Consider the following 22,356-nt stretch of genomic DNA (forward strand, 5'->3'; position numbering starts at 1 on the left):
TAAAAACAATAAATTTATTAACGAGATATTGTGGGGAAACATCCATCCGTGTACATACAGGTCAAACCATGAATTACAAAAAACTAGGGTTAAACTGAGAACCTTTTTTTTTAAGTAGGTAAAAATAATTAGAATGAAACTTCAGAAAATGTGTCATACCCGAAAGGTTTAGAGGTAAGAGAAAGTAGAAAAAACTATGAGATAGAGCAAAATCCATTCTCTAGTCGATATTAGCCAGTATGTAGTCTTTGGTTGATAGAAAAAGTAGATAGACATACGATGACGTAATCGTAATAAATGTGGCAATCAAAAACAATCATTTTCTCATCTGGCAATGTTATTATTGCTGGTTTTTTTTTCTTTTCCTAGCTCAAAACGTTTTGTTATTGTTTCGTGATCAATAATATAATATAAAAACTTGTACCAGTTGTTTTATTTTTAACTTTATAGTAATATTTATCTTAATTTTTATTTACAAATAAAGTTAAAATTGTAAGACATTTTGTAATAACCCTATCCAATATTTTTGTTTCTCTGATAACTAATGACATGACAATATGACATGTCAAATAGCTGAGTGAGACAACATAACGTAGGTAGTGAAATTTTGTTGGTGTTCGTCGCATTTTGCAGTTAATATTCCAGCATTTTGCGAAAAATCCTATTATAATCTGGTTGTACCCAATAATTATGGTGTTTGTGTGGAACTGTATATAAAATAATACTTGAGTTTTTCAAGAATCGCTATATAAAATCTTAGGTTGGGAGTTTGACAGTTTCTAATACAATGGCTGCAACGAGGAGACTACAGAAGGTGATACATCATTTTTTTACCAGATCATTTCTTCATCTCACACTTCTAATATACATGTTATTCAGGCGGTATCGTCTTAAAATACATATAACGTTATTTAATACGATAATAATACATGAAATTGTTGTAATGATGGCAAATTGATTGCAAGAAACATCAACTTAAAACCTATTTATTTATTGATACATGTGAAATCAATGACCCAGTAGTATCCTATTAAAAATACGAAGCTATGGAAGTTTCAGATGACTGGGTTATATTTTATACAATCAATAAACGCCAGTTTTGTGTTGGTGTAGATTGAACCCTGAATCTTTATATAAACACTGATTATTTATAGAACTAGGCGTTTTCTATATTAAAAAACCTATCCCTTTTAAGCAAAATAAACATATCTACCAACTGCATATATTCAAATACTTTACTAATAATTGTTTCTCAACTTTTCCAGGAATTAAATGATATCAGGCAATCAGGCTTGAAATCCTTCAGGGACATACAAGTAGATGAATCTAATATACTGACATGGCAAGGATTAATTGTACCTGTAAGTGTACCTTTCAAAATCATTTACCATTATATTCTGAAAGTTATGAATAGTATACACATTCTATCAGCCATAAGATGTTTACTGCTGAGGCCTTTCCCAATAAGTTCCTGATAGACCTATTGGAAGTGACCTCCATAAATATTATTGTAGTTTTTTAGTAGTTTAGTCACTATAGTGGTTTTTTGTATGATTTTTTTTTTGTAAGAGCATATTCATTTATCTTATTATGTTGTGTAAGTCACTTACATTGAGTTTAGCAAATATTTTTTGCTGGTTTTGTTATCTGCAGCCATTTATTTTTAGTTACCAGACAGACAAATAAAATAAACCAAAGACCAATCATTACCACAAGCTGAAACCTAAATTAGTCAATAATTATACAAGTAGTAATGACCTTATCTTGGTTTTTTCATGTAGGTATGTTGTAATTGGTACCTGCACAATCTTATTAGTATCAAATTTGATAGTGTTTAATGTATATATTTATATACACTATCACATCCATGTTATCAAAGTTTGGCATTATAAATCAGAAACAAAATGGTATGACTAAGGTTTTAATATCTGTATTCTCAATTTTCAGGACAATCCTCCTTACAACAAGGGTGCTTTCCGCATTGAGATTAACTTCCCTGCAGAATATCCATTCAAACCTCCTAAGATAAGTTTTAAAACCAAGATTTATCATCCAAATATTGATGAGAAAGGTCAAGTCTGTCTGCCAATCATAAGTGCTGAGAACTGGAAGCCTGCCACTAAGACTGACCAAGGTACGCACTTATTTTTTGTTTCAATCAATAATTCTAATGAGAAAGTGTAATATATATTATTATTTTCTGTAAACAATTTCAGTTATTCAAGCTCTAGTGGCCCTTGTCAATGACCCTGAACCAGAGCACCCACTGCGTGCAGAACTTGCTGAAGAATTTCTTAAGGACAGAAAGAAGTTCACAAAAAATGCAGAGGAATTCACTAAAAAACATAGTGAAAAGCGGCCCACGGACTAAAATAGTTAATTCAATCCATCACTGTTTAGCTTGAATTCACAGTAGTGGAGCCAATCTGCCGATTTTGTAGCAATGTGTGAATAAGTTATTTAAGAATGCATTTATTTTCCCAAGACAGTATTTGTAAGATCTTTTAAAGCGGTAGAGGGTGCACTGTGTTATACATTGGAATCACATCCACTGCTGTAGATTCAAACTAATGTTGCATTTGATTTTACACTGGTACTAGCTTTGGAATCACCTTGCTTGCAATAAATACATAAGCACTATAAAGAATTAGATTATTAAATAAATAGAAATCGAAAATGTTAAATGCCTATGCGCATTAGAATGAGTAATATTTTATATTTTAAATAAATAATTAGCATTCAATATTCCCAGAAATTATAGTCTTGCAAAGGAATTTATTATCTGCTTATGTTGTTCCTGAAGACAGGTAGCTTTTATCTATGTAATGTTGTATGTAAACTTTGCTATGTAAATAAATGAAGAACCTGTGTTAACTGACCCCAAGCCACAAGTTAACTTTTTGAACAAATTGTCTATAAATTCAGACCTTAGTGTGTGCTTTTTTTTATTTAAACACTGTCAGTGTTACATTGTGTTGTGTAAAAATACTTATCAGCTAATATAATTCATCCAACTATTGACTGGTTACTGGGTTGCACTACACAAAAGAAACCTGTATACACAAGACACTTGTCTAACTACATCTACATCTCAATGTTACTTGGTAACTTCTGTGTGCTGAACAGTTCAGTGCGAACTTTAAAAATATATTTTTTTCGAATTATTATATTGTTTTATTTCAAAACAAGCAAAATATGAAATCGTAAAATAATGTAATAGGCACTTTATTTCATATTTTAAATACAAACAATTGCATTGATGTGGAGATTTATAAGTTTGAAGTTGCAGTTTGTGCTTCATAACATACTGATTGAAGTAACTGACTGATATGATGATGTTCTGAAGTAACATTTAATATTTATTTTGCTAAATATTTCGTTAGATTAGCTGTAAATAAAAATAAAATTGAATATCAGCAATCATTGTGCCGATAGTCGTATCTGCCAATGGCCTTATAGCCAAAAGCCTCGACCAACACCTGAGTAGGCTAACGTTAGATGGTTGGATCAAGAGCCTGATGCAGAAGGCAGTACTTCTGGACACGGCGCGTATTGTCCGGAAATTCCTCTCTCTTGAGCCCTGACCACCGGTAGCTTGGATTTATCCCGTTACTGGTGGGCTACTGCTTTTTATATTTTTAAATGTTTTATTTATTTTTCTTTTTAATTTAATATTTAAAAATGTATCAAACAAGTAAAAGAAATAAATGAATGAACATAAAAAATTGAATATTATAATAATTGTAATTTTTAACAATAATATAGAAGAAAGTAGTTAGCAATGCATAATAAATCTTACCATTGATTTTTTCAATACATTCTTCTATATAGGCACTTTTATTGGTGTCTTTAACCAGGGTAGCATCCATAGGTAGAGTATAATCGGGACCATACTCAGGCCAATAACTATGGTCTGGTATCAACTCATCTAAGTCTACTCCAGCAACTAAAGCTGTTAGGAATGTCCACAAACGTGCTGTGTTGTCATGCCTGTATCCACCTGAAAAAAATACTTTTCTTTAACCTCTTGTCTGCCAGTATATAAGACAATAGAAAATACATTGTGTCTCGCATAGATCTAAGTTCCAGCACACCATGGGTTAAATACCTTGTAATATTTATACTTGAAATAAATAAATCAAAACTTACCTCCCCCTAACAAAAGAGTGGGTTTCCGTTTGTCAAGCACTTTGCGTATACAATTACTGTAACCCTCCTGTGTTAGGTTTGCGCCGCCACTAGGGTCCTGTGCACACGAATCAGCGCCGCACTGAACGACAATTACGTCGGGAGCAAACTGACTGTAAACACAGCTGAACACCCTGAAAAATTAGATGTTGAATTAGTAATAACACATTTATAACAATTAATTTTAGTTCAAAAACTATTGTTTACACCACTCTGACCTCTCGAAGGCATACTCCAGAGTATTATTACCATAACCTGCATGCAGAGGAAAGTTGCAGCTGTAGCCCGTCCCCCCCTGAGTCCCAATATCATCTATACTTCCCGTGCCAGGGTAAAACCCAGGCTCAAACTTGTGAAACGATAGAGTAAACACAGATTTACTCAAATTATAGGCATCTTGTACTCCATTGCCTGAAATAAAAGAGAAAAATAATATTAAAATATGCATTATTAATAAAATAACTGAACATACTATACGAAAAACAGGTACCATGATGTGCATCCAGATCAATGTATAATACTTTAGGGAACTTCCTCCTTAACTTTTCAATAGCTATCACTATGTCATTTACATAACAGAAGCCTTCTGCACCAAACCTAAAAAAATATTTGTTGACTTTGTTTTAGTTATTTTTTGAGGAATTATAGAACTGTGTAACATGAGCCCAAAACCAGCAATTTAGTAAGTACCTATGTGCATGATGCCAGCCTCCGCACCAATTCATGGCGACATCAGTAATGCCCAGCAGCAAACACCTGGCTGCAGTAATAGAACCACCTGCTATGGTTGACACCAACCCATACATGTTGGACACGGGAGGACAGTCATAGCCTGGGAACATTTTCTTTAATAAAGAACTAACATTTTATGTTAGCATGTACAGCACTTAACATTACTGCATTCAAAATACGCACAAATTTAAGTTTCAGTAAAAATTTAGTGTCAGGTTTAGATTTATAGGGCATTTTATAGCTACCTAGCTATTATATACCTACATGCAAATACTATTTACCTAATATGCCAAGAAACATTTTCTAATTATCATCACGCAACCATCAAACCATACCTATACCACACTCCTCATCCTCCGCAGTAGCCATGTAATCATCCTGAACGTCGGTAAACTTCTTCAAATGATCCAGATACAATTCTGAATGGAACTCTTTCAAGTCATTGTAAGTCGCGGGAGACGATTTCACAACAGTTACATGCTTCAAGATATCGTACGCCTCTATTAAATCATGGACCATACTAGCCTAAAACAAATTAAACCAATTTATTTATTTCATTGAAGAACATGTTTGTAAATACATCGTAGGAATATTGTTTTTGTTATTACCCTTCCGCCTACAGCTGGCAGTCGATCGCATTCTTCTATTAATTTCTCGTCCCAAATGTAACAAGGCTTTTTTTTATTCATGGCATCAAATATTCTTTCGATAATGATAAACTTTTAAAGTTATGGAACTTGTTGACAACTAGAACTAGGCTATATAGCACTCTTCCGGCATACCATTATTTGATTTGCTTGGCGCGCATCGAGGATTTCCTTTTGTTGACATTGACAGATTTAACCTAGAACTGTCAAAGTGTTACTGAACTTGATAGAGATAGTAGTTTTGTATTATAAACAATCATTTATAATTAGTGTGAATGATGATTAGTATTAGAAGGTGTTATAACTGATTATAAATATACATAATTGTTATTTATTTTTGTTAACATCGGAAAGAATATGGATCTAACAATTATTATACTGATTAATTTTTGAATAAATTGTCGGAAACATCCAGTAAGAAAAAAATAAAAACATTCATAGACGGAATAGGTCGAAAATAAGGTATTGAGTTTGGAAAGAAAGAATAATATTAAATGAATTAGTGATAATCTTGAACGTATTGTTAATTTAACTAGTAACACTTCAACAAAAATATATGAACGCGTCATTCTCTATCATAGACTAATGATGCCTTTCAAATTCAAATGATAAAAATGAGATAGTTTATGGCTAAACTTTTTAATTTCATTGGCTCAAATATTTTTGGATGACCAATCAGAAGAAAGCTGCCTAGGAAAAACAAGCGTCCATTTTCTACAGAAATCAGTCTCTGTCTTGACATTTTGACATTATCAAAGAAATTGCATGAATTACTCATATTTTTTACTGAAATACATGTTGAAGTGGTTAATATTTGACCGTTTATTATTAAGGTAATCGAAAAAACTGCAATAAAATGAAAAATACGTGACATCAAATATATAAATCACATGATAAGTTCTTGCGATCCTAATATGACAAGGTCTGTTACAAAATATTGGTAACTCGAGCCAGTCTGGCATTGTTTTTGTCTAGTTAAACCACTTCTTCGATGGTGTTTAGTGATTTTATAACATCGATTATCAAGTTCAAGTGGAGATGGTTCGAGGTTAGTATTTAATATTTACATAACTATACATAAAATTGTGATGATGCCCATGTTATGTTCTAGACGTCCTTTGTTCGCGGTACCCGCTTCTGTATTTCTATGTTTTAATGCATGCGTTTACAGTCACATTTCTTCACGAAATATGGGTCGCATCAGCATGTCTTACTTATTAATAGCGTTAATTTTTGTAATTGTTATCACATGTGCACTCTAGGAATGAACACACTATTAGTAAATTCTGGATGCTACAATATTTCTGAAGAAAATGCTGTAAACTAACCTATTTAATTAAATAAAGCACATTATTTATTTAAATTATAAATTTAATATGGTGTAGTGATATATGATTGCTTTTTATTTATTTCTCTTATCACCTGTTATTTGACTATAAAAAATATTAATTGTAAAATGAAATTTCTATTCTAAATTTAATGTCTGTAAAATAGGCCATGTGATAAGACCACTCATATTATCAAAGTTATAACCACATAAAATTGTAATAATATCATTTTAGTGTTAAGTCAGTAAATTTTTCAGGATACATTTTATTTTGGTTCCATATTACTCAAGTCTTTTTTTCTATATTTCTCATCCTGAAATTCCTTGATGAGTTGGCAAAAGTTGGCATAGATAAGAGAAACCTGGTTCCTATAGTTTTTACATCTTTGGGTTGGTTTCATCGTTTATATTTTCACTTGCCATGTCTCTGAGAACCTTGGACAGAATTTACAAAATTTACCATAAATTATTAATTTTATTAGCATCGTCATGATTCCCATTGGACTTTGTACCTCCCACATGCATTTTATCATTGTGACGTCACTTTTACTTAAATTTTTTTTTCTGGTCTTACAAATATTTATGTAATAATTATGGTTCCTGGTATAACCCTTCTATTTCCATGGCATTGATTGACGTCAATAATTATTATTATTTTGTTACTTATTATAATCATTAGAAAAATGTTACCGCAAACACTCTTCATTCTTCGCTAGTTTTACCACAAACCATTTTTACACATTCATTGAAACTTTAAGACATTTCTTTTTATGATAATTATTTATAATAATTAAAATACAATGATTGCTTATAGAGAATTAATAATTAAATTAAATTAGATTAATATTGTAAATAAATATCTATTAAATAGGTACCTATTTGAAATTGTTACGATTTCTATAGTGACCAGACCATATCCCACAGTTAACTTTTATTCTTACTCCTGCTTGTCTATATTAATATAATCTTGTGTATATTGTTCTTTTTGTAATTATTTGTTGTATTTTTTGTGTGCATTTGGTAGTAAAAGTCTTGTAGAAACAATATTCTTTCGATCATAACTCAAAGTATCATATTATTATTCTATTCTGAATGTTATACAAAGCAGTAGTGATAGTGCAATCATTCCTATAAGTGATGATTATAAGTGTTGTATAATACAGTTGTTGGTATGGTTTCCAGCCAATAGCTTGATGGCAGCCCAGGAGGGTGTGAAGACCCCCCACCGCATTGAACTATGCGAAGAGAAGCCTGTCAGACCTACGCGCAACTATAGAAAGCGCAGGTAACTGAGGCATTGTTTCTATTTCATATTCTATACATCTCCATTTACTATATCATATACCCTGTCAATAATTCACCTAGCTATGAAATCATGAACACTAAATGTATGATGGGTTTTTCATACTACTGCACAATATTGAACACATTTAATGAAAGAACTTCCAAAGTACTCCTGTATAATGTCATTTGTCATTACTAAATAACTGTAAAACGCTTTGGGAGCTTATGTTAGTTCTGGTTGTGGTTATAAGGTAAAATAAATAACTGGAATAACTCAAAGAATTAAAAATATGTCTATGTCTTATTTAACTAATGTTATTTCTCTTAGGATAATATCTGCAGTACAGCCAAAGACTGAGAATGCAGTAAATTCAGAACCTCCAGTGAAGAAGGTTGAATTAAGGTCTAAGCCACTGAAGACTAGCAACGGTATTACAAATATGACGAACGGGCACACGCTGAGGTCGAGAGCGGCGCGCGCAGCCGCCCGAGCTGCCGAGAGTCATAAACTTACTGAATACTTCAAGGAAGAGCTGAAGAGTCCTAAAGTGGAACCTCCACCGTCGCCGCCACCGATAGAGAAAACCATAACCAAATTGGAAAAAGTTGTGAATGGTGATTCCAACCACAAGTTAACAGAATACTTCCCAGTTAGACGTAGTGTAAGGAAGACATCGAAATGTGTCATGGCAGAGAAGATGCGGGACTTAGAGCGGGCTGTGAGAGAACAGAGGGAAGATGGACTGCAAGTAAGTTACATTTGTAAAACTTTATGCTAATACATTATACGAAGAAGTAATGACCGTTTTTTGGAAGGAAACTTCGCTAAATACTTAAACTAAACGTGTGGTGCGAACAGCTACAGCTACTCTAATATGTGAAAAGGACATGAATTACTGAAAGCAATCACTCATTTCGTTTTTACAAATCTCCCTATTTGATTGACGATCAACGACGTTTCTTATCCATCATGTTCTTTCATAATCGTATATTATGTGCATTATAATTAAAATAGATTCATTTCAATGTGACTCATAAACTCTACGTAATAAAATAACGTAATCAGCCAGAGCTAACACGTCACAAGTATCAAAATTTTCCTCCTCATTAGTCAGTATCAAGTGAAGTGTAGGTAATAGGTATCTACTTCTAATTCCAATTAGCTACTTACACATGATGTGAATTACGTACACCTACATATGATAGGTACACTATGTACTTCCTGCAAACGTTAAATACTTCATGAGAAAGACAATAATAACAAAAAAAATGTATTCGTGTAATTATACGTGCAACTACTTTAACGAGTATATTGATCGATCAAATTGGTCCATTAGTTGCTGCTAATTACTTCAACGAAACTTAAGTTTTGTCTAATTGATGCTGAAATCCCTGCATTTTGTGGTTTTGCAGCTGAAGCAATGCATGACCAAAAGTAAACAACAAAAAATCTACAAAATTGCTAGAAATAAGACGAACTAAATTTATAATTACACGTGTTGATCTACAAAATGCTCCAGATGACTTAGGTTACCACTTTTTTAAATAAGTACATAATTGACTTCCGTATATGAAACGCTCAGTTGTCTAAAAAAAAACATATTTTAATGTTCACGTTAACCGTCGCGTAGGTCACCGGTGACCGGATTTAGCGGAGGATTCACCTTCAATAGTTTTCTGATGGCAGTCAAAGGCTTTAAAGCAAAATAATATCCATTACGTTAACGTTATAACAATCATGACAAATGGCTATTGAATAATATTTTCGTTACTTCCGCATCATCCTCATTTTATGTTTCAAGCTAATTACATCGTGACCTAATCTCAGTAGGTCTGGCGTTACTCAGTCAATATCTAACTTCCTTTCCGAACACTGCAGGTTACAAAATAGATAGATAAGCCTTAGTTATCAGTGCAACGGCAAGGCCGGCCGTTAAAACTATCTACCGAGTAATGAGTTATTGTTTACAGATTAACCTTACTAGAGTATTCTATTAATGTTACACAATATTAGTTTCGTAATCAATGCACTATTATATAAATGAACGTAAAAAGGTATGTTTATAAAATTCTGCATCAAGTTTAAATGTGTATTGTCTTCTATAGCTTTCGTAACACTGTCTAGATTTTCTGGTTGGCTGGCGACCCCTGTACTCAGCTTATGTTGATTTGGGTCATCGTCGGTCATACTTGTATTGTATGTGATAAAAAATATAGCAATTTAAAATAAGTTGATTGTGTTGGACTATATTATCTCGACATAAAGTCAATTCATACTTTTGCATAGTCAATACGGATCCATATCGATCTGAAATATATCTTACTCAATACACCCGTATCCTCGTATGTAATAGCTAATGCACATCTTTGTACGCCATATGCATAATCATTTGTACAAGTGACAAGACATAGAGATCTGTTAACTTTTATAATATCTTGTACATTATTATTACCTGTATCGTTAGGATTTTTCACTACCAATATAATATGTCCTGAGCGTCGTAATGTTAATAATATTCCTTTTATTTTCACAGGTGGCATATTTCGATGGCAAAGGGCGCGGTGTGATAGCGACCCGTCCGTTCGGTCGCGGACAGTTCGTGGTGGAGTACGCTGGCGAACTGGTGGGCGTGGCGGAGGCGAGGGAGCGGGAGCACAAGTACGCACAGGACCCCGAGGCCGGCTGCTACATGTACTACTTCAGACACGGAGACCAACAGTATTGGTGAGTACTCACTACAAATGTGTAACAGTACTACGTATTTGTACATAGACCTGTATACATTATTCGAGCCTCGCGAATAAGGCTTTAGGCTCATTTGCATATTGGACAATCTCCATAATTCTGTTTGTGACAGAAATTAGCAACCTGCTTGATGGTTTATTTAAGTGATGATTGCATATTCAAGTTGTTAAAATCTCTTATATCATCTTGTATCCTCATGTATTTTGCTGCTACGAGCAGTCTCAATTTACTTTCATGCACACATATTATTTATTGCAAACATAAACCTGTAGTTTGAAATGTCAGAAAAGTATATTAATGCTTATAATTATACACTATTATTTACGGTATAATTATGCGCTACTATAGTTACACAATGATTATTGTTCTTAAACTCATGTTTAACATGCACTGTAAACAGTCCAGTTGGAGTGTATTTGTCTTATGCAAAGTTATGTCATAAATCACGAAGTTGACACTATTTTGTTTCAACTCAAGCTAGTCTATTACTAATATCTAAATAACATGTTCGTTTGCAGTATCGACGCGACAGCAGAGTCAGGTCGGCTAGGTCGGCTGGTGAATCACTCGCGCAATGGCAACCTGTCGACCAAGGCGGTGTGGGTGGACGGGCCGCGGCTGGTGTTGCTGGCGGCGCAGGATATTGCGCCGGGCGAGGAGCTCACCTACGACTACGGGGACCGCTCCAAAGAGTCACTACAGCATCATCCCTGGCTCGCACTCTGACCTGGGTGAGCCATACACACTTTAATAATAATTACTAAGAAGTATGTAGACCTAATATACAATATTCAGATTTAAAAGAATGAGCTGGACCTTAACAATTTCCTCAACCAATTTCAATCAAACAAATTAGATTCACATTTATGTCAATTAGACACCATTAAGTCAAAATTACAAACATGCAATAAAATATGTAATTTGATTCTGTGGGGATTTGGAAATTAAAATTGAAAAGAAGCTGCTGGGGTAATTTACTTTCAGTACATAATATGATTTCTGTTGACTTGTATGAGAAATCTAATTAGTCAGATTATCAGCCATTATAGTGCCAAGAATGCAGAATTTGTCAAATCTGATTATAGCTTTAAAACAATTTGAATACAGTCATAGTATAATGTTTATATCAAGTAATATTATTTTAACAACAAATTCTGGTGACTTGTACTTAAATTGACTTGTTATTTGAATTAATGTTATTGTGCGTATTTGTCACCACATGTCTTTGAGGCGAGAAGTAACATGAAAAAAGGGAAACAAGGTACGCCGTTTAAGAGCTGGCGCTCGGCGGCAAGGTAATCTGTATTTACCAGAAAAATACCTTAGTGGCACAACTCTGACTATAGTAAGTCAGAAATCTAAATTGTTCACAATGGGATAGATCAGCTTTTCCAACTGGTTACCGTATAATGGCGCCGGCTCTTCAAGAAATATTGAAAGTCAATTTAACTTTGAAATAACAAAATGCTCACACATTCAATTCTTTTTCAGGTATGGTCGACAAAAATCTCATTGGACTACTAAGAATTATTTATTAATTTAGCCTTAGATACTATGAAGTTTGTTTGTTATAAAGTTTTATGTTGATTGGACATTGATGTGTTTAGTAGTGAGACAAGTGGCCTAACACTTTGGACGCTATGACGGAGTGGTCGGATCACGATAATTAAACTGCCTTAAACCACTCGTGGTTATGTGACTAAGATATGGAAATAAATAAAGACAACTATGTAAAGAGGTTGCGTCAAAGCAGTTGCAGCTGTCAAGGCTCGGATACCGGTTAAATTTTCAAACCGTTATTATGTACTTGTACGCAAAACCTTTACATTGGGTTTCGTTCGCGAAACCGGTTTTTTTAAACCGGTATTTGGAACAGTATTTTCATAAAGGTTTTTTCGGATTAACCGGTTTAGAGCAATAAAAACCGGTTAATACGACGCACATCAAAGAAACGCCGCGCGCTGTTCAGCTTATTTCAATAATAATATTTCAACGCGTGTACCGACATGCCCCTCGTCGAATAAACCGGTTAATTTAGGTTAAAATAAAGTTCTTTAATGTTCACGTTCTTAAGAAAAGTTCGGAGGAAAACCGATATAAACCGGTATTAACCGGTATTTTTTAAACCGGTTCCGAGCCTTGGCAGCTGGCTATGTTCAGTGCTGTTGGCATTGGCCATATTATTAAAAATATATCCAGGTGACTGAAATTAAAGCTATTTTTGCATAATACCTCAAAAATGAGAAAGACAAAAATAACAACATAACTAAACAACTGGATTGACGATCTCTGAGAACCAAGAGCTGTCAGAATTTTTGTAATAAGGATGTTGAGTTTATTATGTGTTGTCGTTTTGTAGTATTAAAGTGTGCAACAGTATTTCATGTTTGTTTTGTGATGGGAATAATCTCAGACTCATAGACAACTAATGTTTACTGCTTAGTTTTAATTCTCGGGTTTAAAGTGTGGACAGGTTTGAGTTATATAAACAACACCCCCTGTAGAAAATAGAAATGTATAATGACCTATACGAATGTTATTTGGGGGTTGAGAAAAAATGTGGAATTTATGTAAAATGCTCAGTGGATGTAAAGTTCTGCAAACGTTATGTTGGATAGTACTGAGGTTGTCTTATCTAAGTAAAAGTTTCTAAACGATATATTATGTATTGCTATATTAGCGATACAGTTTACATCCACTGAGTAAAAATGACACTTTCAACTAGGTATCTTAAAACAGGGATATATTGTTAAACCAAATTGTTCCAATTTTATATGAGCTATTTTGGGTAGACTAAGTCCATTGTTAGAGATATCAAGTAGATAGTTCAATTGATAGGAGAATGTTGCAGTGTGCCTCAAGTACTGGCCAGTACCAGCCAAGTACTTGGTAAACGGAAGCAACGATTGACACGGCTAAGCACGGTACGATTGTATTTAATCGACGATGTCGAGGTGAGACAAGCTCTCAGTAGTTGGGATATGCAAATGCTTTGATTGCAGAGTATGCTCTCAAAATATCCGTACTTTACGAGCGATATAACATGTAACCAGTGGGTTGACCGTGGTTTGAATATAATTTCAATGTTTCTAGGAAATATGACTTTGATTAATGTCAGTTCCTAGTTGTCGATCTCTTCCATGTCGCGTTAATTACTAAAATGTTTCTTTAGCATTGATGAATGATGCCTATAAGGTACAAATTGACCAAGACATAATGCTGGTTGCAGACTGTTCCAATGTCAGACTTGCTAGCAGCCACGATACAAACTCGGTCACGACACAAACTCGAATAGTTTTCGTATTTATAATTAGTTTTAATTTTTAAGATAAGTGAAATGTTTTCAGAAAGACGGTGAGGTTGTAAGAGTTGCTCATTGTATTAAAGATATTTTTTAAATATTGATTCCTAAATTTGTCCAAAGTCAGAATATGTACTACATTTTATTTAATTCCTTCATTTTGATTATAATTCAATATCATTTGGAAATAGTGTTGTATTCATTTATCAAATGATGCTGCGATTGCCCACCGAAGTGAGAAATTAGGCTTCCATCCATTGTTACATCACAGAACACCACTATAGCAATAACATAGGTACTTTAATACTTCTAGAATATTAGGCTCCATTTCACTATTTAATATGTGATGAATACGAACACTCCAGACATGACAGAGAACAATTATTTTTTAATATTAGATATTTGAACCAGTTTCGGTAGTAAGTAATTGTATAACAAATACACCAAACAATACACATACATATAGAGATAATTTTATAAAATAATCGTATTAAACGCGTTGAGTGCAAAAAGATACCCTAATATAATAATCCATGAATGAAGCAACTATATTATCAAGTCGCGTATTGAGTACATCAGGTGATACGCTTACCTTAGCTCGTAAGTCCAAAATGGCATGAATAAATTAGCCAAACTATATTGGGCATAAGTAAAGAGTTAGGTAATTAAAGTAATAAATTTAAATATTTTACTATGAATTAAATCATACAGTTTCTTGAATGTGTAATGTCTACGAGACTTGTGTAGGTGATTATAAGCGTATGTGTGATAGAGAATGTATCCTCGATAGTAAGTAAATACGATACAAATATGGAGTGTTGAAGCAGGGGAACATGCGCCCGACCTCGGTGCAAGCGCCTTATCGTCTGACCTGTCAGGGACGCGAGTTTGATACATGTCATGTCAAAATTTGAAGGGAATTTGTAATTTTTATATGTATCGTAGTCTATGATTGTAAGTTATGCAGCTGGTGGGCAGCAGTGGTCACCAAAAGAGTAAATAAATTAAATAAATAATTATTGTTAATGATAATATTGTAGTCTGGGGTAGCCGGCCCTTGTAGCTTTGTAAAATTCAGCGTTGTTTATTAGTTTCGGCCGGCCAAAATTCAATATGTTAATTTATATTATAAGATTATCAAAATTAACGTGTAGCAAATGAATGTTATGGCTGGCGACCCTTATAAGAATAATGTTATTGTACCGATCGTGCACTTCATTTTTTCTACTTGACATAGGTTAATGTAGCTGGATCGTAAACGTAGTCAGTATATAATGATACGCTTGCCGCATTATGATGCCAAATAAGAGATCACAAAGTGAAAGAATGAGTGTAGTGGTGCAGTCGATAGCCTTCCCCGAATCCAGCCACATTACTGCGTTATACGTTAGTGTTGCTTCGTAGTTCCTACTCCCTCTAACTGTTACTAAGTGACTTCCTAAACCTAACCTACCTACTCTATATTGTTGTGTACCGCGCTGCTAGGTACTTCTTATATTTCAATATCTGACGTTGACTAGTGACGCTTACGTAAAACTCGTTCATTGCAAACTTCCTTAGGTATACAATAATCTACCTTATTTTTCAAATATTAGGAACTAGGATAAACAAATCATTTATTTGAATATTACTATTTTAATGCGTTTTGTTTCATTCAAATAATGTTTGATGTTGCTATTTTAATCAGTTTTCTCGGCAGATTTTTTTGCCTGTTTACATGTTGCGGTAACATAACTGTATTTACGAAATGCTGTCATCATTTTTACCTAATTATATCATGGTGATGGCTGTAGTATTGATATTCTTGTTATGTTTGTATATCTGCCTTGTAGATATTTGATGACTAGAACAAAGAATCTACTGATTAAAATGGATTATAGACATTATGATATTATTTAAATCTATATAAAAAATTAGTTATTTGAAGATAAGCAAAAGAAGTAACTACATCCGACACAAGCTAAAGGACACATGACATAAAACTATGTCATTGTCGGTCAAGGTTAATAATGAGGTAACCAGCCAGGTAAACCAAAGAAAGTGACGAACTTGTGTCCTCGTGCCCTCTATTCCCTAGCTACCTCTTCTGTAGAGGCTAGACGAATTATCCATTTGTAATGAAATATGATGTAATGTAAAAAATATCTAGTGCCGCGATCATTAATAATTGTGCACCGCGCCCGACGGGCCGTGTTTTTATTTAGCGCTTATATTGTTGATGAATAACTAATATAATTCTTAGATAGATAAGTTATTATTTATAAATAATGAATTTATGATGTAAATGAAGTTATTGTTAGACATTCTCCACTGCTTTCGTAACTGCTGTCTAGTTGAGTACATTAGGGTGTTATATTACAAAATGTGCTTTATACGTAAGTTGTAATACCTAAGTAGCAGTTGTGCAGTGGACGTCAATTTAAATTTCATGTTAAATTTTATTCTCTTCATATTACACAATGATGTATATAAGTATATGAATGCCGATAGTGACCGAATAAAGTTTTGAATACAAAGATATATTTTTATAAAACCGTCGTTAATTTTCCGAATACTTTTATAGGACACATTTTATATTCCTTGTGAAATATGAAGCGATGGGATTGCAAAGGATTGGAACTATGATTATTATGACAGTATTGTTAACGGCTATTTTCCTAAGTAGCGGTGTTATGAGACTTAATAATTTATTTTAAATAAATGCGGGCCGCCACACTGCCCTAATATTAATCAGTAGTGATCGAGAATTGGGTGAAATATAAAAAATGAACTGTAACTTGTGTTTCAATTATTTATTACTCTGGTAAAAACGATAAGTAGCCTTAGGTATTCATTATTTATTAGGAATAAACTTGTTTTGACATAAACTGTTCTTTAGCCATAAATATTAGAAAGTATTATATTTAAATGAGCAGTCTATGCATTTAAAATAATTATATAAATACTTAACAATAGAATAGTGAGTGATATTATCCGATGGTTACGTTATGATGCATTTTAAGATAGTAGAGCTGTGCTTGCGACTCTAGTTCCTGCAGAGATTTCACCACTGGCGCCATCTGGGTCACGTGGTCCTGTAAATTATACAAGTGTTGAGGACACAATATATCTTATATAAACCAATAATATAAAGGACAATGAATTATCAATAACGTAAACAAAATCTTATTTCTTAAAAAGAGATTATGTGAGAAATAGGTAGTTTCAATTCAAGAAAAGGTATCTAAAATGTTATCATTTGTGAGTTTGAATTTGTCAGCATGGTGTTTTATTAATACATAGATACTCATCTTTGTCTATAATAAAAAGTAAAAAAGCGCTGACCTGGTATCCAGTGCCAGTTTGCCTCTTCTTCTGTCCGTACACGACTTTACCGTCGAACTCGTTAGCGGGCACCTTCATGTCGGTCGCGATCTGCTGGATCGTGATCGTCAGGTGGTCTTCAATGTCGGCCAAGTACTGGAACAAATATAAAATTACAGAATTTAGAAAGGTTTTTTTTTAAAGAAATAGGTATATTATTTGACAATATAGCATGATATGACGTCACGTTGATGCTGACGTCGGTATTGGTTTCAGTATAAACATTTTAATTTTGTGGAGGTTGTAAAATAAAAAAGTTAATTATTAGATTAGACTAAAGCTCATTGCATTAAATCCATCTTATCATCTTGTACATGAAGCTTTTTAAACTAAATAAATGATCTACGCAGTTACTGTAAAGAGAAAAGACAAATTTCTTGTGTAATAATGTAAACACGATTATTGAAAAGTAGCCAAACAAAATGATTACCTGTGGTTCATTATACCACATGCAGCATCCCCTGGGATGATCGTCCTTGAGGTTCGTGTTCCAACAGTTACGGCCGCGCGACGAGCACCACTCGCCGTGGTACCACACCTACGAAACAGGTAAGTTGATACATCAAGTTCTTCTAATCAAAGAGAAATATTGATGATGAACGATAGACGATAGAGACTAAAAAATATTTGATAAAAACTATGTAGTATGTATTTACCTTCTCAGGTACGGTTGATACGAGACTGATCGCGAGACCCATACGTTCCGCACGACCGACACGACCGATGCGGTGCACGTAGTTGGACTTCTCGTCCGGCAGCGTCACGTTGATCACTGTTCAAACACATTTCTAATTCATATCTATAATTTTTAATTCATATATTTATTTTTCATTTTAAGGAACAGCAAACAGTTACATTATAAAATCTTACAACTAATATAACAATGACTTGTTGTGGTCATAATGTAACCCACAACGCTATCCACATAAAAAGAAATAAGTCAACAATGTGCGTACGTGCGTACGCGTGTGCGTGCATACGTAGTAATGTGTGCAATACTAATTAAAATCCACTTACTGAATGGCAGTCCAGATATATCAATACCCCTGGCAGCAACATCAGTACAGATCAGGAATTTGACTTGGCTCGACTTGAACTTCTCCAAGTTGCCCTTACGTTCAGCCGGCTTGCGGTCTCCGTGCAGGCAGACACAGCTGAAGTCGCTACCGTACGACTTTAGGTACCTTTCCATGTTATCACAGTCTAACTTTGTGCGGCAGAAGATTATAGCTCTGTAAACAAAAATAACTCCTTCATGGAATGCTGTGAAAAGCGCGATTGGCGAAGAACGAGTTTAGTGTTGGATTTGCTATATGGTCTTAAGCCACTTAAGGTCACTGAACAAAATTAGTTTAAGATGGGTCTATGATAACATTTTGTGTAGCTATCCTTACCTATCCATCTTATGTTCCTTTATGGCACGTACGCAGTACTCTCCCTTGAGGATCTTGACGGCCTCCGACAGCGTCTCTGGAGTTGTATTGCCGCTGCGGATGTTGTCCTTCGAGTGGACGCCGTCTGTTTGCACGTGTCTGTTGGGGAACAACTTATGTAGTCACAGTCATTCAAACATCATAATTATGATGGTTAACAAAATTGTTTAAAATAGTTAATAACTTTATACCATATCATGCCATGCAAAGGTACCGCTCTCCCTACGGATACCTTAATGCAAGACATTTTTAATAAGATCAACACGTCAACAATAAACTTACTTGTGCAGAGTCTCCCACGAGCGGTCCTTCTGTGGGTCCACATTGACGACCACGTGGTGCACGGTCTCTGGCACCGAATCCTCGCCTTTAAGGTCTACCCACGTCGGGAAGTGCATCAATTTCTCCTGGGAAATTGATCAATCAATTTAAAAAACGGAACCTTTTAATTTACCAAGTAATTTTTATCTCTTCTTAACATCTTTCATATAATATTTCATTAAGTCAAGTATCTACACAATGTACACTAGGTAGATCCCTTGGAGATATTAAAAAAAGTTTTATATTAAATAAATGTCCTTACCGCCATCTTCTTAACTTCAAAGGCGTGTAGAGTAGCTGAACAAACAACCATTTGCAATCGACGTCCATCTGATGTGATCTTGGGTATTTGTCTGTGAAGTCGCTCAATCAGTTCACCATAGCCTGCCTTCAGCAGACCATCAGCCTCGTCCAGCACAAAGAATCGACAGTGAGTCAGTGCTAAATAACCTGTGGAAACATCATAGTTTTTTAAAGTTTAAGTCTACATCATTAAAAATTATGAAATTAATATCATAACTATCAAGTGATGATTACCTCCTTGGATCAGATCTTCCAGTCGTCCCGGTGTGCCGACAACGATGTCTATACCAGCATTGAGTGCATTGATCTGGTCCTTAACATTGATGCCTCCTACTACCAATAACTCGCGAATCTTTGGATTCTCTAAATACTTCTTGAATTTAGTTATCTGGGTGCATGTCTGCTCCGCTAACTCTCTAGAAGGCTGTGGAGACAAAATATTTACCTTGATATAGTTAGCATTCTGGAATTTTACAGTTTTTAGGCACAGATAAAAAAATCCATGAGTCAGATTAATTAATAAATAAGCCTCTGCTCCCATTCTGGTCCTAATACAAAATATGACAATATATTATGTTTTTTGTAAATGAAGTATTTTGTAAATTACATTTTTCCCTTACGATGTAGGATACAATTCCCAAACTAGTTCCATAGCCAGTGAGTGCAGAGCCTCTGGTGGTTGATTTAAAAACATTTAATTCAATTACAGTGATCACATACCTCAATAATGATACACCTCGGTGCGTTGTTGGCTGGTGCGGCTTCTGCAGTACTGTCTGATGACACTACATTAACTTTCATACATTCTTTGGGGGCTGCTGCAACGGCTACATACTCTGCAGGTGGTGGATACTGGACAGAAATAAATTCAATATTAACATTAAATTGAAATATTTTTGAGCAATTGTTGAATAGTTGCTTAAATGTCCTAATTAGAAAACAAATAATAATTTATATATTATTTCAACAAAAAGGAATAAATACCAGGAAAAAAAATACCTTAAATGGTGTCTTTCCAAAATTGAAGCTCATCTCAGCATTTTTAAGTACAACAGCTGGGAAGTAGCACTCTCCACGCCTGTTGGGATCCAGGTTGAAAGCCACTCCAAGGTTCACTCCATTCTTAGTGTAACTAATTTCACCAGTGTTCAGATTTAGTAGACATCCTGGACAAATACATAAAGTAATGTTATAAAATCTCTATTAAGTAGTTATTTCAGTATAACAAATGTGAGCCAGTGGAATATCAACACAAATATTTTTTTAATTTGATCAATAACAGTTTTACCTTATACAGCAACTGTTTTATTAATATTTTTAATTAATGTTGACAATATTTATAATCTTACTATATTATAAATGCAAATGTTTGTTTGTGACTCCTTCACATCAAAATGACTGAAGGGATTGAGATGAAATTTGCAACAAGGGTAGATTATAATCTTGAATAATAATATAGGCTAACTTTGTAATATATAAATTTGAACTTACCTATAACATCATGCATTCCGTAAGGTTCACCATAGTCATTAAAGTTTTTGTTATTTGACTTCTTGCCTGTGCCTCCAAAACCAAATCCCATCCTGTCGGTACCAAGATCCAGTCTTGCCTGAAATTATGCAAATAAACTTATTTTTGCTACCCCTCAAATGTAAAATGCACCAAATAATGATATTTGTTTATAAAAATATTATTTTAATTACTAACTACAATTAATTATAATAACTAATACAATGATCTATGTGTGATTCAGAAAAACAAAATATTGTGCAATTTGCCTGAAATTATTTGTAAATAAGGAATTAATACAGAAGAATTAATACTTTACGGAAGAATTGATACTTTTATAGGTTTTAAGTTAGTGTGAGGATTTTTATAGTAGTTTCTGAAATAACTTACAGCCTGTGTGGACCAGCCGACCCGGCAGAGACCCTCATCAGTGACAGTGGCCTCATAGTAGTAAGCACCCTTGCTATGTACACCTTTGGTTGCCCTACACCCATGCCAACCTTTCGGGTCGCGGGACTGACACCTCAGGCCGTCTGGTGTGACCGCCAGAGCATCATTACGGTCGAAAAATGACATCGTCAACTCCGTTGATATTGTCTGTATTATCTTACTCGTCTTCCCCTCTTGTATATCTTTCAACGTCTCCCAAACTATCTGCAGGATAGGTAAGCAGAAAGCTCCAGTCTTACCGCTACCTGTCTCAGCAGCCATGAGCACATCTCCACCGCCTAAGATCAGCGGTACGGCTTCGGCTTGAACATCTGTTGGCAGTGTCCAGTCCATCTCCTCAATAGCCTTCCCCAATTCGGGGAGGACACCAAACTCTTCGAACGCAGTCATTTGTCAAGGTTTTCCTACAACCTTACAAATAAAGCTTGAACTTACACAAATACTTATTACCGGAGCAATGGGAAAAATGTATAAAGCAAATTCCAATACGAAATGTATTAGCTTTGACAATGCAATATTTGACATTTGTTGAACCTGACACTGACAGTTAAAGTTAACCGTCAGTGAAAGTATAAAAAAATTTAAAATATTTGTTGAAATTAAATACACGAATACGTTTTGCAAGAAATTCTGCAAGAATTAAATTTATTCATGTAAAATAATGTAGCGGAGTTTCTATTTCGTACTAAGGCCCTAAGGTTCATATTCTGAGAATTTGTCAGTGCTTAGTGCTAAAAAAAAAATTTTAAAAC

General features: G+C 34.3%; 4 protein-coding genes across 5 annotated transcripts; 2 read left to right on the plus strand and 2 right to left on the minus strand.

The window, feature by feature from the left end:
* The first annotated feature begins 558 nt into the window (after positions 1-558).
* LOC118274732 (ubiquitin-conjugating enzyme E2 L3) lies at positions 559-3,164 on the plus strand. The gene is made up of 4 exons (XM_035592416.2): positions 559-814; positions 1,266-1,361; positions 1,948-2,134; positions 2,217-3,164. The coding sequence occupies exons 1-4, from the start codon at positions 788-790 to the stop codon at positions 2,369-2,371; spliced, it is 465 nt and encodes a 154-aa protein (XP_035448309.1). The 5' UTR covers positions 559-787; the 3' UTR covers positions 2,372-3,164.
* A 45-nt stretch (positions 3,165-3,209) lies between these two features.
* LOC118274727 (histone deacetylase 8) lies at positions 3,210-5,765 on the minus strand. Its single transcript, XM_035592410.2, has 8 exons — positions 5,529-5,765; positions 5,256-5,445; positions 4,879-5,020; positions 4,679-4,785; positions 4,407-4,599; positions 4,150-4,322; positions 3,800-4,000; positions 3,210-3,388 (listed from the first exon to the last, which is right to left on the minus strand). Exons 1-8 carry the CDS (start codon positions 5,607-5,609, stop codon positions 3,360-3,362), a joined length of 1,116 nt encoding a protein of 371 aa, XP_035448303.2. The 5' UTR covers positions 5,610-5,765; the 3' UTR covers positions 3,210-3,359.
* Positions 5,766-6,260: 495 nt separating this feature from the next.
* LOC118275217 (histone-lysine N-methyltransferase PR-Set7) lies at positions 6,261-17,001 on the plus strand. Of its 2 annotated transcripts, none has more exons than XM_050696791.1 (6): positions 6,261-6,615; positions 8,077-8,179; positions 8,507-8,927; positions 10,713-10,903; positions 11,443-11,691; positions 12,416-17,001. In XM_050696791.1, the coding sequence occupies exons 1-5, from the start codon at positions 6,606-6,608 to the stop codon at positions 11,648-11,650; spliced, it is 933 nt and encodes a 310-aa protein (XP_050552748.1). In that variant the 5' UTR covers positions 6,261-6,605; the 3' UTR covers positions 11,651-11,691; positions 12,416-17,001. The 2 variants fall into 2 exon arrangements, with proteins under 2 accessions (XP_050552748.1, XP_035449006.1); XM_035593113.2 differs by having other exon boundaries at positions 6,263-6,615; positions 11,443-11,655.
* Position 17,002: 1 nt separating this feature from the next.
* LOC118275218 (ATP-dependent RNA helicase Ddx1) lies at positions 17,003-22,126 on the minus strand. The gene is made up of 13 exons (XM_050696790.1): positions 21,545-22,126; positions 21,137-21,254; positions 20,645-20,811; positions 20,366-20,497; positions 19,880-20,069; positions 19,605-19,792; positions 19,304-19,428; positions 18,983-19,120; positions 18,606-18,820; positions 18,245-18,360; positions 18,019-18,126; positions 17,550-17,684; positions 17,003-17,299 (listed from the first exon to the last, which is right to left on the minus strand). Exons 1-13 carry the CDS (start codon positions 21,992-21,994, stop codon positions 17,195-17,197), a joined length of 2,187 nt encoding a protein of 728 aa, XP_050552747.1. The 5' UTR covers positions 21,995-22,126; the 3' UTR covers positions 17,003-17,194.
* Between the last annotated feature and the right edge of the window lie 230 nt (positions 22,127-22,356).

This window comes from Spodoptera frugiperda, chromosome 11 (genome assembly GCF_023101765.2).
Source record: "Spodoptera frugiperda isolate SF20-4 chromosome 11, AGI-APGP_CSIRO_Sfru_2.0, whole genome shotgun sequence".
NCBI lineage: Eukaryota > Metazoa > Arthropoda > Insecta > Lepidoptera > Noctuidae > Spodoptera > Spodoptera frugiperda.